At 39.8% G+C, this 27059-nt stretch overlaps 1 protein-coding gene across 6 annotated transcripts in view; it reads left to right on the top strand.

The window, feature by feature from the left end:
* FNDC3A (fibronectin type III domain containing 3A) overlaps window positions 1-27059 on the top strand; it is a 119758-nt gene that overhangs the window by 35835 nt on the left and 56864 nt on the right. For 5 of the 6 annotated variants that reach the window (XM_040542289.1, XM_040542308.1, XM_040542279.1 and 2 more), the window contains one exon: window positions 3979-4054. The exons of the other annotated variant lie outside the window; for it this stretch is intronic. In XM_040542289.1, coding sequence (XP_040398223.1) covers window positions 3979-4054 — 76 coding nt within the window. The remainder of the gene's footprint in view (window positions 1-3978; window positions 4055-27059) is intronic. 6 annotated transcript variants of the gene reach the window in all.

A 27059-nucleotide genomic window follows, 5' to 3' on the forward strand; every position in this document is an offset into this window, starting at 1 on the left:
TGCAATAATGGTTTTGAGGATAAATGTGTAGCTCCACTTGTGTATTTTCAACTTGTATGCTAATCTCCCCAGAAAAGGTATTCTGTACTGTTGGTTTTTTTTATCAGGAACTGTACTGAGGTCATGTGGATCATTATTAAATAGCTGCTTAATGGAAACAATTTAGAGTCCTAGTGAAAATGACACAAAATTAGTTGACCTAATACTCCATTTCTTAGTAGTAATACCTTAACATATTCTCGAGTCAAAAATATGTTGTCAAAGTTGTGTTAGCTTTGAGAAATTACATTTCTAAATTTCATTATTTTTTATAGTTGGTGGTGCTTTAAATGTGTTTGTAGGATCGTAGAGCCTGTATCAAGGACTCAGTGGCTTAAGCTCCCATTATTCTTTTAAGCTTGTGAAGTCCTTAATTAGTGTTTTGTTGATTTAGTAAGAGAAATGGCATTTGAAGACTGTGTAGAACATGCCTCCCACTGAGACTGGCACATGACAAGTTTTTTCAGATTATTGTGGTTACTTGAGAAGAGAGGGCAGCAGAAATGTGGATAGAATAATGCATATTGGCTTTTGGATAGCAGGGTTTTAGATTTTGATAGAAAGTTTAGCCTTTCAGATAGCAGAGCTTTCAAGTAAAGCAACAGGATTTGTCACAAAAAGAATGAGGCACAAGAAAAGAGACTCAACCATTAAAGTTTTCCAAAGCATTTCATTAAGTCCCAGCCAACAACAATGTTGCAGAAGAAGGAGACTGAGATCGAGAACGTTCACTGTGAAAGACGAGAGCCTCAATTTTCTTAACACCACTGGGTTGATGAGGTAGCACATTGGGCAAGGAGACGTGCAAGCCTCTGCAAAGTCTTCGAGAATGAGGTGGAAGACCTATAAATAGTAGCAGCGTGTAAGTTTTATTTGCCTACCGTGATGCTGTGAAAGATCCATGTTACCTTTTCCATTAGAGAGATTTTCTTGCATCTCTGATGATGTGCAGCAGACTTTTATTACGTAAGAGTGAATCCCTAGGAGTGATTGTCTCTCTTTGGTAGTATCTCCTCTGACCAGAAGCGTACCAGTCTCTCTGTAAATAGGAATAGCTTTAATTTTTCTTCATACAAGTTGTATCTACTCAGGAGGTGAGAGTGTGTCAAAAATATCCTTCTTAAAGCAGTGATGACCCCCGGGCTTCAGCAGCAATGAGGCGGAGAAGTAGGACTGGTCACATTGACACACTTCACTCCAGAACAAAGGCTTTTGAAACCGGTGGTTTTTGAAACTTCTGAGATTGCTACAGCCCTGATTCAGACTCTTTTGGCATGCTTAGCAACAAAATACAGCCTATATTGGAACAGTTGTAAAATATAAATGGGAATGTACAACATAAAAGCAAGGCTGAAAGTGGGAGCCAGTCAAATGAGTACAAGCAGACTAATAGTCCATTGGGAAAAAAAATAAAAAAGCTCTATTTCCTCTTCCTGAGACCTGAGCATCTAATTAATGTGCATTAGGTCAGCCACGCTCACCACCCTCTTGGTTGGGATTCAGATGCCCTCAGAGACATGGAAAACCCACAGACAACACGAGTGTGAAAGCAGTGCTGGTCTTCGTCAGTAGACCCATTGCAACATGGCACAGCCAGTGCTGACCAGTGCTCCCTCTCCCTGCATTACGCCATGGCTGGAGTGTTGAGCCTTTATCTTCTGAGGTGCTGTGAAGCCAACAACAAAGGTTTTCACACAGGAGAAAACGCTCCAAAAGAATATCGAGAGGCACGTGGCCTACTTGCTGCAGTTGGGGCAGGTGTCTGGAAGAGGAGGAATAGCAGGTTCCCAAAGCAGCATCATTACCTAGGCCACCAACCTCAGGAGCCAGGCATCAGCACTGAAGAAATGGGAACAATGGAGTAATTTTAGTCATCCCCTCTTCCATCTTACTTCAAAGTAATCAAGGGAATAAATAATTCCAGCTGTTGCCCTAAAACTTGAGACCTTTACAACTTTTCCTGCTTCTCATAGTTCATACTGTGGACACCAAGCGCACTGAGGTGAAACTTGTAGACTGCCACGTCACTTGCCAGCTGCAGCCAGGATGGCTGCTTCCAGAAGTCAGGGCATCCTAAATCACCCAAAGCACTTATGCAAATCTGGCTACTTTTCCGTACATGTGGATGGACAGGGATTCTTATATGCCTCTGCAAAGCTTTAAGTACTTCCAGGCTAAATTTCAAGCTAAAACTTTCAATTGTAGCAAAGAGGAGAAGGTAAGTCAATGAAATATGTGTCTTCAAAAAGTTACATCTGTTTGGGAGGTCTGAAAAAGACATTAGAACTCATCACTCACATTTCCCTCCATCCTGGTCTGAAGGTGGTATCCACTTGCTAAAATACTAACTACAAACCCTTTCAATAAACTCTGTAATAGAATATTTTTGGAAGAGATACAAGCTTCATTTGAAGCTCACTTCTAAAATCTTGTTTCTAAGTTTAGGGTAAGTTAAATGCTAACTCTTACTGAGTTTTATATTCTGACACAGTTTAGATAATCAGGAAAATTTCTCAACATGATAAAATATAAATAGTGATACAGTTCATTGTTGTTTTCCTCAAAGAGCTGAAAGCTTCTGAAAAGAGATCTTACTCTAGTAACATGAAACAATTCAAGGTAGTATTTCTGACGTGCATGACCAAAACTGAGCTAAACTGGTATTGAACCCCATAGACCCAAGTTTGAAAATGTAAACATCCATCAAATCTCATGAAATTTGCAGCTATGTTTGAGTAAAACTTGTCATCTTTCAAGGAATTTGTAAATTTGTTCTAACAGGAGGAGGAATTCATATGATTCTTGTCTTTTCCTCACTATTTTGGGCACAAAAAAGGGAGCCTGAACATGTAAAGGCAGAGCAAAAGGCAAAATTAAACAAAAGAGGAAGATTCAGTATTCCTAAAATGAGTAGCAATGAAGTTTCCTGTTTTGTTTGTAAAGAAGCAGCGACAAGCCCAATTATACTTTAGCAGACTAACAGAGTAAATTTTTTGGCCAAAATCTTGAATAGTTATATAGAGATCTACCTCTGATTCACATCAGGAGGGAGACACCTACTGTATTTAGGCACATGCAAGTGAGACTGAAGATGTGCCCAGAAAGGAAATCATAAAATGCACCTCTCTTCTTTATTTTCTTTTGTTTATAATTTTAGCTGGGTTCTTCATGGTTACAAACTTTTTATTTCAGAAAGGTAGGTTTCTAAGGAGAATGCAGAAGTCTAAAATGGTAATGGGCTTCTGCTTTGGTTTATGTCAACTTTTTGCAGTTTTTCAGCTGAATGTGCTTTTCTATCAATTCTACTTTGCTTGGTCTAAAAACAAAACAACAAAACTACAAGAAAAAACACCGAACACAAAAAGACAACTAGGATAAACAGCTTTCTGCGGATTAAACTATACATGCTGTTTCATGCTGTGCATCTGGTGCACTTTCTTATTACTTCTAATAATGTTTTATAATTACTGAATGTGCAAACATGCTTGGATCATGAAAAGAAGGAAATTGCACAATATTTCCCTTGTGTTGAAAACTGCCAAGCAGTTATGTTTAAAATACAAATACTGAGTTCTAGGCTTCTTCTGAAACTTTATGTAAGGGTTTGATTTATGTTGAAGTTAATGTGGTTTGTTGGAGTAACTTAAGCTGTAGAAATAGTATTTTAATTATACTAAGCAGTCCAGGAAATAAAAAATTTGTACAGGTACTGTTTTACCCATTTTTATTCTCTCCTAGGTTCTTTGGAAAAATATGTTTAAAAATATCTGTACATGTACTTTTCTGTGGGGATGAAGGCAGCAAACAATGTGAAATGGAAAATGTATTTAACAACCAGAAAAAAAAAGTGTTTTTCCCAGTAAAACTTTTTTTTTGCACATAACAGATTTGTGTAACGTATTCCTGTGTAATGGTTGTGAACACTCTTTTATTTTTAAGGTTATTCTTGTGCAAGTTAATCCAGGGGAAGCATTTACAATAAGAAGAGAAGATGGACAGTTTCAGTGCATTACAGGTAAAATGGATAATTTTTTTTTAATATTTCCTGATTCTGCATCAGGATAAATAAAAGGTAATTTCTGGTGTTGAAGGTAAAAGACTGAGAGAAAATAATTTTAAATACAAAAGCTGTTTAAAGACCTAAAAGATTATGTGCCTAGGCATCATTGGATTTACATTTCGGTACCATAAGGAATGTACTTTTTATCTGTATTAGTTAAAATTAAATTCCCTTGTTGGGGTGGGCAGAGAGGGCAGGAACACGACATTTACAGTCTGCAGACCAAACAGGCAAGTACTATTGTAGCAACTTTTGACTAAGCTCGTTTATTGCATAGACCTCAAATCAAAAGTTACAGTTGTTAATTTGGTTTCAGTTTGTATTTTCAATTGTTGCTATCATATGGACATTGTTTTGCCCATCCCAGCAGTAACTGTCTGTTATCCCATTGCTAGTTTTCTAGGACACCTAGGGATCTCTAGGGACATCACTTGGTGTCCTTCCTGAGTTCTAGCAAGATCCAGCTGCAAAATACAAACACTTCATCTAAGCATAGTGTCCCCATACGCAATGGTCAGTTTGGATGCTGTTTTCTATTCTGAATGAAAATACCTACAAGTCGAGCCCATCTGCAGCTGCAAGAAAAGAGAACTCAGATATTGCTCTTGTTTAGAATACCATTTTACTCTGTTATAAAAGAGTATCCACAGATTCAGATAGTGGATTGTTGTTTTTTTGTTTTTTCTTTTTGCTTGTTATCTGCTGGGCCAATGAATCCTACCTTTTTTTTCCTGAACGTTGGCTCAGCTCCAGCAGATACTGTCCTGGGAAGTTGAAGTTTCAGCTCCTTTTCCCTATCTTTTCAGTCTGAGACAAAAGGTCTATTTCCAGTGTCATAGGCACGTCCTCGGGCTACAAGTGAACTGATTAAAAGGAGGCCTTGAACTGTAATTAGTTTTACATTGACAATTCTTAAAGTTTACATGTTCATTAGTGCCATTTTTCTGAACTCTGTGCCAGTTGCACATTCTTGTTGCTTCATTTCAGCCACAAGTCGGTCAGTATTGCAGCTCACAGTTCTATACTTCGTTATTTGAAATGTATCTGTAATAGTTGCTTTGCAATATCTATGAGCAACATAGTAATTTTGTCCTGCAATTTAAGGTGCTTTTTTTTTAAAAAAAAAAAAAAGATAAAAATTGTATTTAACTTCTATTGCACACAATATTGAGGAGTGGCATACCTTGCATTTTTGTGGGTTTAATTTTGATTTATCAGATGGGCTTAGTGAGGAGAAAAATTGATTTGCCATTTTCCTTGCATGGTAATTTTGAAAGTAGAAAGTGTGTGTGATGAACTGCGAAAATACTGCTATCGTATCTTTACAAATAGAGTTCTAACCTTTCATGATACTGCTTTTATCTTTGCCTGATCCCTCTTGCTTTCTAAATAGGCAGCTGGCTATTGTGATTTTATTCTACTGTTGATTTATATGCGCTTTAAATATGAGAGTGAATATTTATTAGATAGACAATTCTTACTGGTACTCATTAAGAGTAAACTCAGATATGGTTTTTACAACTTTATTGGAAAGTCCTGCAACTTTTGCAAACCACTTGTTATATGGGCATTCTCCTTGTCCTTCTCCTTTCCAGTATATGAAAACATGGCTTATAGTTGGTAATAAAACAGAGATCATAAGTTAGAGGTTTTTTTGTTTGTACGTTCCATAATCTTAGAACAGCATCAGTTAGACATGTTCACATGAATATAGCTTTTCTGGTCTGTTTTTGCCGCTCTGAGATGTCCCTGTGTTATAAGGGCTATGTCAATAGATCTTTCTTACATTTATAACATGTTGGGTCTCCAGCTTAAAGAAGAAACTCCTTTAGAAAGTGATGCTGTACTTTTTCATGGTATGTATTGCACTAATGAGGAATGCCTACTTTCCCAACAGCTTCTGTGCACAGATTTCTGTAAAGTGAATGATTTCATGTAGTGCACACTGTAGAGAGTAATTTGGTATTGATGGTCCTTCTTGCTCTGACACAACTTCTCAAACACAGTTTGCCCTTGACTTTGCTGCAAAATGGATGCCCGGTCTGCAAAATGGGTTACAGCTACAAGAGACTATTGTGCTGACTCTAAAGAAGGAAACCTCACATCAGTTCCCTGTTCTTATTTTCTTCGCTGTATGCACTAAATTATTAGGTCAAATCAAAGTTAAAGTTGCGGAAATACGTAATGAGTACAATTTGGGGAAGCATTATAAACATGCAGAAATGCTTATTTAAGAAAAAGGCATGGAGAAACAAAGATGTCTGAAACTGAGTGGAGAAGCTATTAGTAGCAAGTTGATTTAGTCATCAGAATGTGAAATAATACTGTTTTCCAGTTTGTTTCCCTGTCAGGCTTTGCCCATCTTTATTCTCTTGTCTGACTGTATTGACTTCAGTCTCAACAAACAGCACATTTTCTGCTCTCTGTGATGTACTATGTAAAAAGACGTTGTAATACGTACATTAAAAATGTGTATCTGCATATTACTCTGCAAAGACAGCACACTGCTCACGGAAATACTGTGATTACGTATAACAAGTACATTGCATATTGATGTAATTAATGTCGTTGTCTTGTATCACGCTCAGAATCCACCTGAAGAAAAGCATTATTAGTACAAGCATAGGGCTTTTTCCATGAAATGCACTTAATATTTTGTTAAAAATATTCCCTTATCCCCTTCAAAATGATACTTGTAAAGCTACATGAATGATTTCCAACACTTCTTTATTTGTGGTAGAATGGTAAGTGACCACCAAACAAATCTCTCTTAGTTTCTGATGTTTGCTTTCTAGAATGAACTGGTTTGGGAGCTTCATTTACTTAGTATTTTGTAGGATGTTCAATATCCTACAGATAACAAGGACTTCAGATTAATGTTGAACATTAACTTTTTTTTTTTTAAGGAATGGAAAATTTTCAAGTACTACTTTTCAAAGTCTGTATTCTAAACTATATTTAGCAAAGTGTTGCCTTACAAATATGTGGTTAGGTTCTCTGTAGAGTAAAATCTTATTGAAAGTACCTAAGGAAAGGGAGAAAAAATGTGAGATTACAAAGGATACTAAGACTTTGGCATGTTATGCATTGAGCAAAGATTGAAATGGTTTCAGGTTCTGTGAAGGCAATTTGCATCATCATATGCTTAAATTGAGATTATGTAAGTATAGTACAAAAACATAAGAAAGGAGGTTGAGAGGTTTTGAGCTGCTTGTGGATGGATCCCCAGCAGAAATACAGATCCACAGATGCGGTAATGTGGGTGACTTGGTAAGTCACGGTTCCTTCAGTGATTCTAGATCTCTGTCCCTTGTGCTTTATTGCTGGTCATTTCATGTTGAGATTGCAGTATCTGCTGAAGCCACTGTGGATTCTTTATAAATCTAACCATTTTATATACTTCTTGCACCATTTCTCTGTCTGTTGGAAAAATTGAGGTGCTCCATCCATCAGTCTTTGTGCTGTTCCTGTCATAGTTCTTTTATTTCTAAAGAGTACTAGCCTTACTTTGGATGCCCTGTACATAGGGTAAAAGTACTCAGCCTGAAAACAGCAAGAGTCATTGTCTTTCCAGGAGAAAAGAGAGGTGTGAATAAGTGTGAATAAAGTGAGTATTTTAGAGCTGTCCTTGAATCAATGAGGTAATGAAAAGTACCAATTAATAGAGGAGCACACCGTGCTTTTTCTGAAAGCTAAGCTTCTGAAGAAAATAGTACATTTATACTCAGGTCTCTGTACTGACTTGCTGGCTGTTTGCAGGTATAACTCACATAGGTGATCTATAAAGCCTTGAATGTTTTGGAACTGTAGGTGAGAAGTGGCATCTTAGCTTGTGCCTCTTCCATGGCAGTTAAGATGCGATGAAAAGGACATTTTATTTCCTAGTTTAAAATCTGTAGGTTTGACAAAAGAGCAGTGGTTGCTGAGGGATCTTTCCTCCTTGGTTAATCTCTTTCCTTTACTTTGACAGAGTTTTGATGACTGTGTATTTTTTCTTGATGTACTGCATGCATATTTTTATAAAATAACAAGCATGCTTATTTTGTATTTCTGTAGTTGACAGCTTAGGTCTTAGTTGCTTTTCCGTTGTGTATATTTTGACTTAATTGCAACTTTAAATGAGCATTTTTCTGTACCAAGGGCCAACTTGTGATTTAATAAAATATTGTTTGGCTGTCTAGTGGTTTGTCTGATAGCAATGACTTCTGCCCACTCTTTTAACACAACTTCAATTTAAACCATTTGTCAGGCTTGCTTTCTAAAGACAGTGCGATTTTCTTGCTAGAGAGACAGGAAGGTATCTGCCTGTGTATCCATATGTTAGACCAAAGTGCTTATTTTCAGAAGAGCTCTTTTAGATCTGTGAAACTGTTCGCACATACTGGAAATATTCAGACTTCTGTGGAAACTTTCCTTAAGCAAAATTTTGTCTTCTGTTAAAGTGAAATAATCAGCTACATTGCAGTGATTCAGAAAGCCAGGTTTGAAATAAATGAATGGGCTGTCTTTGTAGAAGTGAATTACTGCAGATCATTCATTCATGAATTCTTCCTATTGCAGAATAAGTGAATGAAGATGACTCATCTTGAGCACATTTTATAACAGTCCCAAGTTGCAGCTAAGGGCTATTAAATGTTACTTGACATAATGAGAGACCATGTTATATATGTCTCTGCAAAGGAAAATTGGCATTTTCATAATAAAATAAGAAAAGGTATGTAAATTAGTGTGAGTCATAAATACTTCATGTTTTGAAATGAAGTATCAGTTTTAAGGTTGGTCTCTGGGATAGAAGTTAAGCAATCTTAACCTCTTTTTTTTTCCCCTTTAAAGAATAAAATGCTTGTTAAAAGTGTTTAGAACTAAGTCAAGAGGGAAAGAGGAAAATCATATCAATTCTAAGATTACAGTAGTGAAGCACAAACTTTATTTCATTCTAAAATTTATTTTCAGCTTTGGAAGAGCATACCTGCCCATTATCCAGAATGCTACATGAATAAAGTTGTTACCTGCTGCCGGGTCTCATATGTGGTTTTGGTTGTTTTCAGATAGCATTAAAGCAACCAAGGTGAACATTTTAAAATAAATGCAACTCCTGTCTAAGTACATTTGAACAATGACAACAAAAAAATAGACTTTTTTTTGTTCTAAGTAACACCTGGTGCTTAGCTGTTGAGTTTTATGTAAGATTAATTTATTATTTGAGGTGGTTAAACACCGATGTTGATCTGGTCATAAATTCTGTACAAGTTGTCACAAACCCCTCAGAAGGGACTTTCCTAGTTGCTAGTGGTCATTGGAAGTTGCTGCTTTCACGAGAAGACCAGAGCTTATTACCAAACCCTAAACCCACTGTGTGCGTCGGAGGAAGTACGTGCTGTCATTCTCTGGTGATCTGAGAATGCGCGAGGTTACCTGGCACTGCAGTAGTGCCAGGTAACCCCATGTTGTCTTTAAGGGTGATATCACCTCTAGATATATTGTATCTTGTTTGTTAAATTACTCAATGTCAGCTTTAGCAGTGGACAAAGTTGAGGAATAAGACAATATTTATTTAAATCCATAGATCATAGAATCATAGAATATCCCGAGTTGGAAGGGACCCATAAGGATCATCAAGTCCAACTCCTGGCACCGCACAGGTCTGCCCAAAAGTTTAGACCATGTGACTAAGTGCACAGTCCAATTGCTTCTTAAGTTCAGACAGGCTTGGTGCAGTGACCACTTCACTGGGGAGCCTGTTCCAGAGTGCGACCACCCTCTCTGTGAAGAACCTCCTCCTGATGTCTAGCCTAAACTTCCCCTGCCTCAGCTTAACACCGTTCCGGCGGGTCCTGTCACTGGTGATAATGGAAAATAGGTCCCCTTCTTCTCCACTCCCCCTCGCGAGGAAGTTGTAGATTGCGATGAGGTCCCCCCTCAGCCTCCTCTTCTCCAGGCTGAACAGGCCCAGTGACCTCAGCTGCTCCTCATAAGTCTTCCCCTCTAGGCCCTTCACCATCTTCGTTGCCCTCCTCTGGACACTCTCCAACAGTTCAATGTCCTTTTTGTACTGTGGTGCCCAGAACTGCACACAGTACTCGAGGTGAGGCCGCACCAGCGCAGAGTAGAGTGGGACAATCACTTCCCTCGACCAACTAGCAATGCCGTGCTTGATGCATCCCAGGGTACGGTTGGCCCTCCTGGCTGCCAGGGCACACTGCTGGCTCATATTCAACTTGCTATCAACCACAACCCCCAGATCCCTCTCTGCAGGGCTGCTCTCCAGCGTCTCGTCGCCCAGTCTGTATGTATAGCCAGGGTTGCCCTGTCCCAGGTGCAGGACCCGGCACTTGCTTTTGTTAAACTTCATGTGGTTGGTGATCGCCCAGCTCTCCAATCTGTCCAGATCTCTCTGCAAGGCCTTTCCACCCTCATCCGAGTGCACAACTCCTCCAAGTTTGGTGTCGTCGGCAAATTTGCTCAAAACACCTTCTAGTCCTACATCCAAATCATTTATAAAAACATTGAAGAGGACTGGCCCTAAAATGGAGCCTTGAGGGACCCCACTAGTGACCATCCGCCAGCCAGATGTGGCCCCATTTACCACAACCCTTTGAGCCCTGCCTGTCAGCCAATTGCTCGCCCATCGTATGATGATTTTGTTAAGTTGTATGCTGGACATTTTGTCCAATAGGATCCTATGGGAAACCGTGTCAAAAGTTTTGCTGAAGTCCAAAAAGATCCCATCGGCTGGTTTCCCTTGATTGACTAGATGGGTGATCTTATCATAAAAAGAAATCAAATTTGTTAGGCAGGACCTACCCCTCATGAACCCATGTTGGCTGGGACCAATGACTGCATTGTCCTCCAGGTGCGCTTCAGTAACTTCAAGGATCATCTTCTCCATAATTTTACCAGGCACTGACGTGAGACTGACAGGCCTGTAATTGCTAGGGTCTTCTTTCTTACCCTTCTTGAAAATTAGGACAACGTTTGCCAGCTTCCAGTCCAATGGGACCTCACCAGATTCCCAAGATCGTTGAAAAATAATTGAGAGAGGTCCCGCGATGACGTCAGCCAGCTCTTTAAGCACCCTGGGATGAATCCCATCCAGACCCATGGACTTGTATGGATCCAGGTGGAGCAGCAAATCCCGCACACATTCAGGGCTGGTTGGGAGTTTGTCATTCCCACCGTCATGGTCCTCCAGCTCAGGGTACCCCGGGTCCCGAAGCCCATCATCAGTGTTGAAGACAGAGGTGAAGAAGGCGTTAAATGTCTCTGCTTTGCCTATGTCATTGTCTGTGAGGAGACCTTCCCCATCAAGTATCGGTCCTATGTTTTCTTTGGTTCTCCTTTTCTGTTCACATATCTAAAAAAAACCTTTATCATCTCTCACAGACATGGCCAGGTTCAACTCTAGTTGGGCTTTGGCCACACAAATTTTCTCCCTACAAACATGAACAGTGTCCCTGTATTCCTTCCTCGTCACCTGACCCTCCTTCCAGCAGCTGTACACTTCCTTTTTTTCGCCTAAGCTCCAGTAGAAGAACCCTGGTCAGTCAGGCTGGCCTTCTGCCCCGCTTGTCTGATTTCCGATATTTTGGAATCGCCTGATCTTGTGCTTTTAGGAGGCAGTGCTTAAAGATTGACCAGCACTGATGGATGCCAATGCCTTCAAAAGCAGTTTTCCAGGGGACCTTGCTGACTAGTTCCCTGAGCAGCCTTAAGTCTGCTTTCCCCACATCCAGGGCTGAAGTTTTGGCGACAGTTTTCCTTCTGTCACTATAAATTCTAAACTCAACCACTTCATGGTCACTATGACTGAGACGGCCACCAATTGCCACGTCTCCCACAAGACCCTCTCTGTTCTCCAGCAACAGTTCTAGGAGGGCGCCTTTCCTAGTTGGCTCCCTTAGCACCTGCACCAAGAAGTTATCATCTAGGTGCTTTATGAACCTCCTGGACTTGCTCGTGTCAGCCGTGTGGTGATCCCAGTTGACATCTGGTAAGTTGAAATCCCCCATAAGGACAAGGGGAGTTGATCTCGAGGCATCTCGTAGTTCTGCAAAGAATAATTCATCGGCGTTGTTGTCCTGGCCAGGTGGTCTGTAATAGACTCCCACAACGACATCCCCTTTATTTGTTCGTCCCTTAATCCTTACCCAGAGGCTCTCAACTTTGCCATCACCAACTTGAAGTTCCACACAGTCCAGCCCATGCTTCACATACGTCGTGTAGATTCACGTATGCTTCACATACATTCACATAGATCTGTATTAATGGAGCAAATTAGCAAAAAATATTAAGAATTCTCTTCTTGAGCATCTCTAGTATTTTAGATAACTTGCGAGCCTGGGTGAACCCATACAAGTTAACCCATATGAGTGTTTTTTGGTTTTTAGTGCTCAGTGTTTCTGCTCCCATTAAGAACGGTTACTGGAGCCACCCAAGGAATCTGATACCTCCTTTCTGTTGCCCAAGAGGGAAGTAATTTTTCATCAGTTTCCATTTACCTAGTCCTCGTTTCTTGGTACTGGGATATTATGTGATGACACAGGTAACTATATTTGCTGTGCTTTTCCTCTTCAAAGATGTTTTACTGCTTTTCTACATTGTAGCCTTCTGAAGGCTACAAATGTAAGGTTGTATACATCAATTCATTTCAACAAAACAAAAACCCCTAAATGATATATCATCTCAAGTTGATTTCCATCCATTGCTTCCATATGAGTGCTGTGTAGAAGACTAAACGTAATATGCAAGGCTGAAACTGGATATGGATACTTAGATCACATCCTCTTGTATATGTTAATTTCTGTCGCAAATATATAGAGGGCTTTATAAAAGCATTGAAAAAAGCTAAAACAAGTCAACTGAAAGTATGAGGTCACAGCAAACTACAATGACTTAAAGCCATCTAACTCTTGGCTGAGGACTTTCAAAGCTGAGTCTAGGAGTCACTTAAATTGAAGGCATCTTTGTTTGGAAATGGCCTTAAATATGAAACCATTTCTAAAATTTGTATAGGTAATTGCATTTTCAGGTGCCTACAGTCAAACTAAAAATAACATTGGTACCAGTCAATCATGCACAAGTATGACTGCAGAGGAGACTTGATGCTCTTCTGTGTTAAAAGAAGATGCTAAGGAAAGAAAATGACCATGAAACATGGATATAGTTCCTTGACTTGGACACAATATGACATAATAATTGTAAGTAGGGAACTGGCTTTTTTATAACTTAGAGTGATAATCAGACTGCATGAATGCCCTTGCAAATTTTGAGGAACAGATGCACTCCTCTGCCTTGTATAGGTGGATTAGCATGGAGGTTGGATGGAAATATGGGAAATCCCCTTCTGATAAAGAAAAGAAACAAAGATGAATTCAAGTCCTTGCTCTAGCATATGTCGAATGCTCAGGTACTGGCTTTGGCACATAGGAGAAATCTGCTTCTTAGTTTGAATATCATTGGCAGGGAAAATTTGCCCTGAAACCGTGCTGTTGTAGCTTTTCTCTTACTAGTAGTATGATGAATTAAAACTAGCTTAGGTGTCTACTTGATTCCGTAGTCCTCTTTAGCAATAGGGCAAAATTGAGAGAGGACCATCTCTCAAAATTCAGTTTAACACAACAAAACCGGCAAAGAAGCATAAAACAAGGTCAGAATAAGCCATAGCAATTCAGAAGTCTGTTATTTCAATCGGCTCTAAGAGCGGCCCCAAGACTCCCCCTTCTCTGGGAACTGCCTGACCTTCTCCTTCACTAAGGCTGATAAGCGAGCGGGACTTCGTGGCCCCAGTCTCCCCCAGCTCTTAAAGAGGCAGTCAGGGACCCTCCAAGAAGCTGTTGCTGGAAAAGCTCACTTGACCGTGCTGCGAAAAGCTAGAGCAGCTAGCATTACTGTTGTGCCCATTTCATTAGGTTTATAAATATGAGATTTCTAAAGCGTGCCATTCCCTGAATAAACTAAACTTGGCAAAAGTTTGATCAAAAGCAAATCAGACTTGTTTTTATCACCATCTGCAGTAGGAAATGAAAAACCAGGTTAAAATGGGAAAACATTAATTCGGATGTTTAATCATATTTGTTGCAAAGTGTTTTAGGGAAAACTTAATTTTTCTATCATTGATTTCCATTTGAAATGTTCTTCAAATATATCTAATATCTTTGTAGGGATAAAACAAGTTTATAATGCCTTCTAATGCTTTGTTTTTTCAATGGTTTGTTACTTTCTCATTCTTCTGTTAGGCATTATTCTATATTGTCTTTCACACATTTTGAAATGTGAATGAGTTTGTGATTTACTATATTCATCATAAAGTGTTCAGTCTGTTTGTCCTTTTCATGTTCCATTTTCCTATATATTCCGATCTGTTGAACTTTCCTTGTATCTTCTCCAATTTCCTCCTTTATTCCCTCCTTTCAATAAACTAGACCCAGCCTGACTATAGGAAGGTTCTGGATGCGTTTGTTGGAAATATCAGTGCTTCAGCTGCTTTCTTAAGACATCTAATTTTAGGTGTCTACATGTGTTTCTATATGTGGCCTTGGATCTAAGCTCCCATTGTAAGTAGTGAAGGTTTAGTCACTAGCTACAGTGCAGTCAGTGCTTTTCAGCTGACATCAGTTTGAACTGAATAGCTCTCCAGGCTCCACTGTCTGCACTAAGTAGATCTCCACTTGCTATAATAGGAGTGTAAGGTCCTAACTTGCATGCAGACACACAGGTCCAGATACTTAAATGACATGTCTCCATTCTGGAGCTAAAGCCTGGCCGTTAGAAACTGAAAAAAGACAGGCTACATCCTGAAAGCATCTCACTTGAGTGCATTGTTTCAAAGTTGTACCCACAATGAATGTCTTTGCCCTGAACTTTTTGCCTTTAAGCTGTTTGAGCTCATCCATTTCCATGAGCATCTAACATCTCACATCGTAAATGGAGGTACATGTTGGGATGGAGTTGAGGCCTTTGGTTGCAACTGGAGAATGCACCTGAAAGTCGGTTCCCATGACCGCAGTCAGCAATGTGTTGCCCACAAGCTTGTAAATCATTAACTCATGCTCCTGAGATTTAGCTGCTAGTGTGGGCAGTGTGAGTCTGGAACCACTTGGATGAGTCCTGTGCAAAGGATGTTAAGCTTGATGGGTCTGTGTCTGAGAAGATTAAGTCCCCTGGCACTGTAATCAGGTCATCAGATTTCTTCTCTGACTGTGTACTGATGGAAAAGAAGTAGCCTTGTACTTCTTGCTTCATGAAACAAAAGGAGGGGTAAGTTGATACAGGATCTCTTGTTAGTTTCTAACATAAGAAGAAAGTTGATTAGCTGTTTGAACTAAACCAGGGATAAAGGCAAAGAATTTTGAAAAAAAAAAAAAACAGCATTTTTCTTATTAGGATCTTAATTGACAATGCTATTTAGAGTAACTTATGCTCATAACATTGAATCTTAATTGGATGAAATCTGGTTGAATAAAATCATAAAATTTCATGAAAATAGCTAATTTTTTTACTTTATCACAGCATGTCAGAATAGTTGTGGCTGGAGAGGGACTTCTGTAAGTCACCTGTCCCAAGCCCTGCTCCAGCAGTGCCCCCCAGCGCAGGGTGCCCAGGACCCCGTCCAGGCGCCTTGTGCCGCTCTCCCAGGAGGAGACCCCACAGCCTCTCTGGGCAGCCTGGGCCAGTGCTCAGCCGCCCGCCCAGCACACAAGTGCTGCCTGGTGCTCAGAGGGAGCCTCCTGCCTGCCCCTTGGTGCCCACTGCCCCTGGCCTGGCGCTGGGCACCCCTGACAAGAGCCTGGCTGCGGCCTCTTTGCCCCCTGCCTGCGGGGATTCACAGCCCTGGGTGAGATCCCCCTGAGCCTCCTCTTCTCCAGGCTGAGCAGTCCCAGCTCTCCCAGCCTCTGCTCACAGGAGAGGTGCTCCAGGCCCTTCCTCACCTGGGTGGCCCTCTGCTGGGCTCCCTCCAGCATGTCCATGTCTCTCTTGTACTGGGGGCCCAGAGTGGACCCAGCACTCCAAGTGTGGCCTCACTGGTGCTGAGCAGAGGGGAAGGATCACCTCTCTTGACCTGCTGGTGATGCTTTGCCTAATGTAACCCAGAATACCATCAGCCTCCTTAGTAGCAAGGACTCATTGCTGGCTCATGCTGACCTTGGTGTCCACCAGGACCCCCAGGTCCTTTGCTGCAGAGCTTCTTCCCAGCTGGGTGCCCCCAGCCTGTCCTGGTGCCTGGGGTCGCTCCTCCCCAGGCGCAGGGCTCTGCACTTCCCTATGTTGGCCTTCAGGAGGTTCCTGTCAGCCCATTTCTCCAGCCTGTTGACATCCCTCGCGATGGCAGCGCAGCTTTCTGGTGAATCAGCCACTGCCCCCATATAGAAAAACATTACTCCATTTCCTTATCTGATTAATTCTTTAAAAACAATTTGTGCTTTATAGAAACTAAGAAGCAGTGTATTTAAACTGTCTTTTTACTGCGTTCCGTAAAAATGAAAAGGCTACAACTTTGTGCCTAAGCACTGTGTTTGTTAGATCTTCTTTAACCATATGTACAGTAGGAATACAGCCTGGTGTCTCATCTGTTTGAAATCCTACAAATTGTTAGATGAGACCCCAGGGTGTTTCTTTATAGTTCCACCCTTTGAGATCCAAGCTGTTTTGCTACATCCTTGAAGTATAGCTGCAGCTGTGAAAGTGTTCAGGCTTCTATCAAAGGCCTCAAGTTAACTAAGAAATAACTTCCAATTGAGTTTGATTTACTGTTGTTCTATTTGTACTCCAAAGAGTAGTCTTGGTCGCCTTATCTCCTGGTCAGGCACACGGTAGCTGTGAAGGGTGGCAGGCCACGAAGGAAAGCAACATCTCCAGGCCTGGGGAGCTGCTCTCCCAGCTGGTATTTTTCCAGACCTCCTCAAGGCCAAGCAGGCTTCTGCTGATGCCTGCAAGATGCCAGCATTGTCCTGCCTCTATGCTTTCTCTTTCTCCTCTGATGCTAAAAGTTGTTCTGTAGAGAGAGTACCTGTAGAAGGAGACCTGGAGGTTGGTTTCCCTTTACTTCCCTTTATTTTCACCTGTGCAACTGCTTTATCTGCGTGGGTCCACATACTGTTTTGTTGCCAGAATGTAATACCCATCTGAATGTTGCAACTTCGAATCCAGGGATTTTTTTTATTATTATTCTGTTCATAGTTTTGCTTTTTTTTCCCTAATGGATGAATCAGCAGCACATGGCCCAAAAGATATGGCTGTGCATGCGTTATTAATAGTTAGATGATTATAGTTGCAGTCTTTTTTGACTGTTGAGATGACTGAGGTTTTGTCAGCTTGCATGGCTTACATGATCGTGACACGTTTGAACTTCATGGAAATCATGGTGATACAACTTCCCTTTGCTCTCTTCCTTTTGTAGACATTCGTGCAGCAATCTGTTTTACATCTGAAGCAGTTTATTATCCAAATGAGGGGAAGGAAGATAGGGAGGAAGGTAACAAGGCCATTACAAGCACATAGGCTAGCTGTGCACAAATATAAATAGCTACTGTGTAACGTGAATTAAAGACCAATTACAAGTGTGTCTATTCAGCCACTTAAAGCCATTAAGAAACAGTGTAATTACATGGGTCTTCAAATAAAGTTTGAAAGGCCAGATTCACTGCTAGTAAATACAGCTATTCAAAGTGCTGTTGTTCTTTTTTTTTTTTTTTTTTTTTCCAAAGAAAAGGCTTTTGTCACACTGCAACTTGAAAAAATGCAGTTTTCTGGAGCAGGTGCTCTAGGACACCATCTAAACAGCCTCAGATTTTTTTCAAGTGACTGTGCAGCACCCAGTAACTTACAGAAGTTTCTCAAGTTAATGGTGGTCAAGCTACTGGAGCGACTGATTACGCCCTCTATTCTTTTTGATGAATCAACTATTCTGTGAGTGTATGGTTTACTTTCTGTGCCTGTTCTCAATTTGTTTTTTCCAGTAGCCTTTTCTCCGTCCGTTTCACTCTTGCCTTCCCTTTGGTGCTGGACATATGGCCCATCTTCGTACTGTGTATATTAATTTCCCTTGGATAATCTTGACTGTTTTATTCATAGGTGAGATGGATGTAACTTCTGAAGAAGCTGAGGAAAGAACTTTCTTACAGCCCAATATTTTGTTGAGAAAAGATGGCTTATTACATATATTACACTCTCCAGTGATACAAAACCCCATTTTCAAATTTCCTATGGGCTTTGGAAAACTTTTAGTTATTACATTGTTATATCTCAGTTGCAATGACTTATGAAAGTTGTATTTTGTCTGTTCCCCACCCTCTTTAAAAAAGAAAAAAAGTGGGTCCTACCTAAGCAGAACAGCCTGTGCTTCTTAACAAGAATTTTATTACTATGTTTCCTCCAGATCTTTCAGGTCAAGGAGGTACTGCTAGACGTAAATATTTCAGAAGTACCTAAATGGAGAGTATTCAGGTATAGCAGCTTTTCTGCCTTCAAGATGGTTCTGTCTGCTTGTGCCTCCAAAACAGGGAAACAGAGGCTGGGGGAAGAGAGCTGGAATAAGACCTATAAATGCCAAACCTATAGGGTGTATTATTACTTCATAGATGATTCATAAGAGGATTTAATATGTAGTTGTAGTTTCAATAAAATACAAGTAAGTTACTGGGAATAAGATAGCGAAGGTTGTCATCATGACCATTTCGTAACAATGCATCGCAACAATTGTAGAAAAATCTTATGAAATACAGGCAAGTCACTTGAAGTAGAAGGACTGTGCTTAATAAAAACCACAACAGGACCGTGGGCTGAGAGAAAGTCCCAAACTAGGGAAAGAACTGTTAGGTCAAGGAGCTGTACCTTATTGATACTGTGTTCCTTTCTTCTCGGAATCGGAATTAAAGTTGGAGACAACAGAGGGAAGGAGAAAGAGATGGGTCTACAGAGAATTGTCAGCCTTTTGCTCTTTCTCTGTTTTCTCAGAAGTGCTAAATGCTGTCTTTCAAGGGACTGTCTTAAAGTGAAGTGCTCTGCTGTGTTACATCCTCAGCCATTTTGACAGAGCTGGGCTTTTTGGTTTTTGCAGTGAAGAGACATCTCAGTAAAACTCCTAAGTAACAGGTGGATTTAGAAAATAACAAACATACTTCAGTTGGCATTTTTTCTTACTTTTTCTTAAACTTTCCATTTATTGTTTCCTGTTTGGTGATCAAGCACAGAACCATTTTGTTGGATAAAAGAAGTTTAATCTTATCAATCACTTAAGCTCAGTTAAAACTGAAAAGTCATCTAACTCATCAGCTGTTAACAAACACTGAACAAAGATGCAGAAGACTGCCTAGTGTGAGCTTAACTTCCACTCCCATATTTGTACTGCAAATAGATACAGATACAACAGTACTTGCAAGCACTGAGGTTTTGAGATTGATTGATGGTTTGATTGTTTTTTACTATGGACTGCTAGCCTATGTGCATTAGAACAGTGCCTTTCTACACAAGCTGTAAATCTGACATTATATATATGTAGCCTTTTCAATAGCATATTTGTTAAAGGTGTGTTTTTATGTTTGCTGCACCTTTCCAATTCTTAATAAAAATATTGCATAAAAAAGGAAGAAAAGGTACCTTGGAAATACCCCATCTTTTCTCTTAGTTATAGCTATATACACTCTCAAGTGTTCTTGTGTTCCTTTCAAGCAGAATATATGACACATACTAGACCAGGAATCTTACTCACATACCCACACAGCTTTATCTGTAGGTTTTTTCCCCAGTTCATCTTCTAACATTGAAAATACCTTCCAGAGCACCGATTTGGCCATAATAGCTTTCCAAGCGTGCATTACGTTCATAAAGTTTCAATATGCTATCATTGTTTTTCAGTTACTGAGCCTCAACCTCTTATCTGAAAAGCACGTCTGTTATTTATTTCTTATGGGAAAGAATCTAGTCTCATCTTGGTGACAGCATAAATGGAAGGGTGTTGGGTTCTGGGTTTTCTCAGAAGCATATAAATGCAGGTTTCTGGATCTTCCTGTTGTATGGTGGTGTTGTGCTGCTGTGTGTGGACAAGTAGTAGATTGGCAGGTAAACAATTCTGTGTAGCTTCACAGAACTAGATGAAGGTCTGAAGTGCCTGGGAAGATGCCACGTGGAAAAAGAGACTGAATGCCAGGTGAGGCTGTGTCTATGTAGGACGTGGCTTTTGGAGATGTGGAGCCCAGTAGAAAGCAAATAAAAGGACCAGAAAACACAGATGTGAAGAATGACAGTCTTGAGACCAGATACCTGTGTGTTTCCCATCCCCGTAGAGCAAAATTCAAAGCATAATACAGAATGGTTTTGACCTGTAGCTCTACAGAGCTTCAGCAGATTCAATATAACCTTAGTCATGTAGTGTGTTGGTTTTGTTTGTTTGTTTGTTTGTTTGTTTTAAGGTTCTAAATTGTGGAGGAAATAGGAAAGGATCAAATGCTGAAGCGTGATACACAGCAAGCCTATAATATAAATCTATCCCTTCTTAACCACTCAGTAACTAAGGCACTCAGGTATCTTTCAGCTATCAAGATAATTCTAGAAATACTTGGCATTTCAGCTAAGCTGATGAACCAGGGAACTGCAGTGGCCTAGGGAATCTATATTCCAGAAGTGGTAAAAGATCAAGAATGTGCATCAACTGTTTAAAGGAGTGTTGTTTGAATGGTACCCCTGAACTGGATGAAATGCAGTTATATACAGTGTAAGGTCTTGCATAAGATTAATAAATTATAAACAGGAATCTCATCATTTGCAATTTTATAAGGAGGAGGAGGAAGCAGGCAAGCTATTTGGTTCACAAGATAAGTATTATCTCCAGTGTAATGTATCTGTAAAGGTTACTGTGATCATAAAATGCATCAGAGCAGACATAGCTAGTACAGCTTGGGATGTTTAGTTGGATTTTACAGGATTCTGCTGAGACCTTAACTGTATTTTGATCATTCATGTTTACAGAAGATGAAATGAAACTGATTCCAGCTGTTGTAGAAAAGAGAGATTAAGATATTCATAAGAATGAGAAGTCTGTTTTATGAAAGGACGCTGGAAGAGCTTGGCTTGTTGGGCTAAAAATGAGTTTTGTTAGGAATAGATAGGTAAACATGAGGGGTTTAAAAAAAATAATAAAATTAATGCTAGAGCTTATTGAGAGCCAAGTGGATGTCAAATGGCTATGAATACATTTTATCTAATTACAAGAAACCTCCTGGCTACATAGGAGAGTGGTGCTCTAGAATAGTACCCCAGTGGGAGACATATGGGTGAAAGAACTGGCTTTTTATAAGATTGGTCTTGATGCTTTTATGTACAATCCATCTGTGATGGATCCTGATGCATGATAATAGGGAAGAGGAATGAAGCTGCAATTGCAGGTGAATGGACTTGATTCATGAAGTCTTTTTCAGTCCTTTAGCCCTGATGGTCCAGCAACAGAAAAAGTAGATCTACACCCAGACGGTAGGGAAGCAATAAAAAGGTTTTGGCACAAAGGATACATTTACTTTCCAGCTATTAAGCAATTTTCTTGTCTCCTCTCCTTAGAAGAGGGATATATTGATCCATACATAACGTTTGGTCAGGAGCTCCACTGTACAAGTGTGTCCTTTTTCCCTTTCATCTGGCTTGGAATGACAATTTTCGATGTGTCTGAGCCAACTTATTTGCTTCATCCCTTACCTCTTGTTTGGCACAGGTAAGTAGATTCCTTACATAGTTCCTTCTGGCTCTGAGTTCAGTTTGGCTGCCAAAGCAGTAGGTATTTCACTTTCTAAAAAGTATTTGGTTACAGAGCAAATTGAGTTTGAGGAGAACACTGCAACAGCATAAGCTTATCTTTGTCTGGTCCCTGCTTACTGCTTTAGCAGATGTTTTCTTTCTGATAATACATATTTATTAACCTTGATGAAAGCTTTCTATCAACAACAACCTTTGTCATGGACACTTTTAATGTTTGTGCTTACATGCTTTCCCTGTCTGGTAACTTGTTTGAGATATGGAGAAAATAATTCCTTGTTGAAGGGATCTGTGGAGAGTTCATTGTGCAGAATGAAGGGGCCTTTGTCACATAAGACATTAAAAAAAATTGTAGATTTCAAATGCTAAAACAAGTTTAAGAGATAAAAACAACTTCATTAGTTAGGCTGTGGTGATTTTTATTAACTAAGCCAGACCCTATAAACACTTCATTGTCACTATCAACAGTAAAATGTAAGATTTGCAGTGGCAACTATTTGAGGTATGTTGTGATCTGTATGAAATGATAGAAACATTCCACTACAGAAGAGGCCACAGGTGTTGGTAGTAAGCGTAGTGCCATTCTATGTTGCCAAGTCTAACTTGAGAACATTAGTGTTTTTTGTTTGTCTGTTTGTTTGTTTGTTTTTAATATATACCGTAAATTGGGGTTATTTAATTTGGGACCAAATTTCTGCAAAGCCTTTTGAACATGGAAATTCTTGCCTGTTGACCTTAAGTCATTAGCAAAATCAGAAGTCTTAATCTCAATGTTTAAGTACTTACTATGCCAGCTGCTACGTTATACAGAATTTTCAGGATCTGTAGTTTTTGAGTCATTTATTTCCACTCTTTTCAGAGCATCCCCCATTGTATCTGCGTTCATAGGCTTGTCTTTTTATTGTTGAATAGATGGACAAAAGGATGCGTGCATAGGGGTCGCATAAGGGGGTCATAAGTCGTCATAAGGGGGTACGTTCAGGGAGTTTGGGTTCTACATTAGTATTAATTTTAGAAGTTTCTCACTTCAGAAGTCCCAGTGCAGCACGGGTCACCCACTGAATCACAGCCTAATCCTAGCAAGCGCATAGAGTCCGTTGCTTCTGTTTTGACCACGGAATTCCCTATGACCTTGTAATTGTACAAAACATGAGGCTGCAGGGGGACAGGCAGAAACCAGATATCAAAGACCTACTGGAGCAGAGACAATATACAGACAGTATGTAAAGGTTGCCTCTCTCCAAGAAGCAAGATAGGTTATTTGTTTACTCAAGCTGTATCTCAAATTATCCGCTGTATTTTGGTTTATCCTAAAATGCAAACAGTAGCAGCATAAAATTGGTTAAAGCACTCACCCAGAATAGAGATCTGATGTTTTTAGCCCTACAGAGTTCAGCAGAACCTGAACCTGTAGCTCCCAATTCCAGCAGAGTCCCCTGGCCATTAGGCTATGGGATGTCCTGAGTTTAGGCTTCTCTCCGTGTCTTCTTTCGGAAACGGGCATCTTCACCCCCCCCCCCCCCCCCCCCCCAAAAAAAAAAAAAAACGTTCTAGAGGGAAACTACTTAGGAAGGCAGTGTGCCTTTCTAGATTGATGTAATGGGGATTCCATAGGGATTCCTGTACATATGGGTGAAGTTCTGGGTTCTTGTTCCCCTTTCAAAGGCTGGCTTTGTATTTTCCGTCTAGCAACTTGATCAGAGGAGTTCACTGTGTCCGTAGCATGAACAGGAGCTTAGTGTGCTGCACTTTGGTTTCCTGGTGGCCCACCTTCAGCAGAGGTGACAGTGTTTGCAAGGCAGGTTATTCCGTGGTCTGGTGTCCTTGGCACTCTCCCAGACTGGAACAAGCTGGGGGTTAGCACACAGCACAGAAATTAGCTCACCGACTAACTGAGCAGGAAGACCTTTTTTTTTTTCTGACAGTAGGAATCTCCTCTCAGAAAACTCGATAGACTCTGCTGAACCAAGTATCTGCTCGGGGACGCACGGTCTGTGCTTGATGATTTGTGTCGTTTGCTATGAGGTGGCTCCCTGATAAATGTGCAAAAGCACAGAGTTGTCCTCCAAGGCAGCCGGTGAATCACCCCTCTGAAGCCAAATGTTTGCTGTAAACGTTGCAAAGTGTAAGGTGTGTAACATCAGATGTTTTCAGCTCGGTCTTATGTCTCATTTTTGTCATATGCCATTATTGTGCAATTTGTCTGCTTGAGGCTTGTTCCCTACAGTTTGTACCATGACAGAAGGACTTTGCATTACCAAATGTCTCCTTTCAAATTGTCAGCTTCGGGGAGTGTTTTCTCCCCTCATGGTTTGAAACAGAACTATGTAATAAAATGTTATTTCAGAATTTATTTTGGAGTTCAGAAGCCTGTATCTGAACGTTTTCTTCTGGAACTGGATTATTGGTAGAGTCTTTATGTTGGTGGAGTCAAGTAAACATCTCTGATTTAGGCATAAAAATAATTTTATGTGGTGAGTGTGAACAGAAAGGAAGTCTTTGTAGGACTGAACTCTGTTGACATTATTTTTTTTGCATTGTTTTACAGAAGACCTTTTCATCTGACCACAGCAGCAAGATTAGCTAATGCAAGATTTACATTCAAGAGCAAAATTTCAGTGGGACAGAGCTGTTGTGTTGTTTCATTTTGGTTTTCAGATCAGTATAGTTACCATTAATTTCTTACCTTTGCTTATAACGTGATTTAGGCCTGTTTTGCCCCAGATAGCCTGACCCCAGAACTGTAGCTGTGAAGCTAATGTCATTCTACATTTCCCTAGTTTTCCCTCTTTCTGCTAAATCATGCAGAATAATGGATTACTGGATTCTCTCTTCTTTACCACAATGGCAAGCTGAGATATCTCATGTCCTGCTAACTTAGTTTTACTCTGTTTCAGTTAGGAATGAACACTCCCAGACAGGTCCCTTTACAGATAGATGTGTGTGGTATTTATTTTTGATACTAGAAGAATTTCAGATGTTAGAATTGTGTTATCGCCACAGTTTTTGTTCTGCTAGTTTTTGTTTTAAATAGAACACCTGAATATGCACTGTGTTCGTCTAGTAATTTCCTCGAAGCCTAAACAATTCAGAGGTTTTCAAATGAAAGTGCACGTTGTTAGTAGATTCCCGAGACTCCAAAAGTATGTCTTTAGAGTTGTCTGTCTTGGATAGAAATCAAAGTTTGAGCTGGGCACTGAATATTCTTTTGGTAACCTTTTCTGGTGTTGATTTCTTGCTTAAGTTTCTGTCAGTGCGTGTATTCTAATAATCACGGGTTGCACAAACAGAATTAGATTATATCCACAGATTCTTCTGTGTATTTTCATCCAAAGTTTTGAAATACTCTACTCTAGAATTTGGTAAAATTGGTTCAGCATTTGTACGTATGCTGTTGGTTTTCTTAGGCACTATCTGTATGCAGATATGTGTTTGTAAATATATATACAAACACATGATATGCACTCATATATACACACATAACTTGGAGGTGGGAATATTAAGAACTTCGTAAGAAGAAGGGGCTTCTCTGAGTGCCCATTCTGAAACAGCAGAATATGCCAGATAATTTTGCCCTCTAGTTTGAAATCAGTGTAGCCAGGTAAGTATGTACAGAAAAAATAACCCATTAGTGTAATAACTTGAATATAATGGTGCCAAAAAGGCCTTTACAAGTAATTATACTACATAATTTAATTTTTGGCACAACCAGCCTGAGAGGAAAAGAGGTTGAAGTTAATGCCTGTGCCTTCCACAATCTCTCTTCTGCGAACCAAAGTGCTCTTTTCTAGAAGCTGCTGTCTGCAAGCCAGCAACTGCTGGCTGTCGAGACTCACTTGTGCTGTTCACCTCTTAGCTACAACCAGTTTTCAATAGTAGCGCTTAACTTATTTTATTATTTTTTTTTACTTACTAGTCTGCAGTGCAAACAGCTTAAAATGATTAAAAATGCACAAATTCTAGTGGTAACAACTGTTAGATGATTAAATTGTGGTTTATCCTGAATCATGTGAATCCAATGGAAAATGACTAAGCATTATGTACAGATATTAAATATTAGTCTGAAGAAGTTGCAGATCAATATTGCTCAGCATAAATGCTAGGAAATTACTCTCTTTGAGAAAAAGCTGAGCAAATACGCCGTGCAGTTAGTGCAAATTATTCTTACTGCTAAGAACAAAAACATTTTCATCAAAGCTTCTTTGTGTTAAGGATGGTATATCGCATTTGACTCCCTTTGAAACGCAATGACTTATGGTTCACCTGATATTTAAATTGGAAGACTACAAGGGAGAGAGAACATATTTTTTTGACATAACTCTTCCACAGTTATTAAGTAATTGCCCTTAGTCTAAACCTAAAACAGCAAAGCAAGCTGAACAATTTAATAATCTAGGCTGCACAGTAAAAATCTGTATTGTATTTCCACATTAGCATCTTTGATTCATTGTTACTTATTTCTTAAACAGAAGTAGGATGGAGTTGATTGCTGTGCTCCTCAGTAGCTTCACAAAGAATGTATAAAAACTTTCTATTATTGGAATATCTAGAAAGACTAAAATCATCCTTCTGCAAGCTCCCACGTGTAAGTTCTTGATGAGAAGTTTGCACCATTCAAAGGCATGAGTTTGCAATCTTTTTTTTTAATCACAAAATTGCACAGTGGTCATTGTTTAGATACAGCTGGAATGAAGGTACGTTTAATATTTGAACACAGAAACCATTGTTACCTTTGTCCTTTGAATATATGTGAGGCCATTATAAAAGAAAACTGATAGCTGTATTAATGATGAAGTGCTATGGGAATCTGTCATCTCCGCACGTTTGCCTGTGAGAAGGGATTTTGTGTCCTTTTTTTCTGAATACATATGTATGGTTTCATGGGAAAGATCAGGATCTCATTAGGATGGAATCGGTAGAAACACTGTAGTTAGGCTTTATGGCTTTCAGCTCTTATCCATTATTCCAAAGTCTGCGTGAATGAAACTGATGTTTTTCCCCTGCTTTTGAACAAAATTACATGAACATTTTACCTTGTTTTTCCATGCGTTTTCCAGCCTACTGATAAGATTTTAGTAGCCAATTAATATATTTAAATCGCTGTTCCTGCTTTGTCAGCGGCTGTTCCCCAGCCTTGATGACAAAAGTAGACAGATGGATGGGGGAAGGGACTGTTTTGTCAGGATGAATTTAGAGCATAAGGAATATGTTAAATTGACAG

This window comes from Cygnus olor, chromosome 1 (assembly GCF_009769625.2).
Source record: "Cygnus olor isolate bCygOlo1 chromosome 1, bCygOlo1.pri.v2, whole genome shotgun sequence".
NCBI lineage: Eukaryota > Metazoa > Chordata > Aves > Anseriformes > Anatidae > Cygnus > Cygnus olor.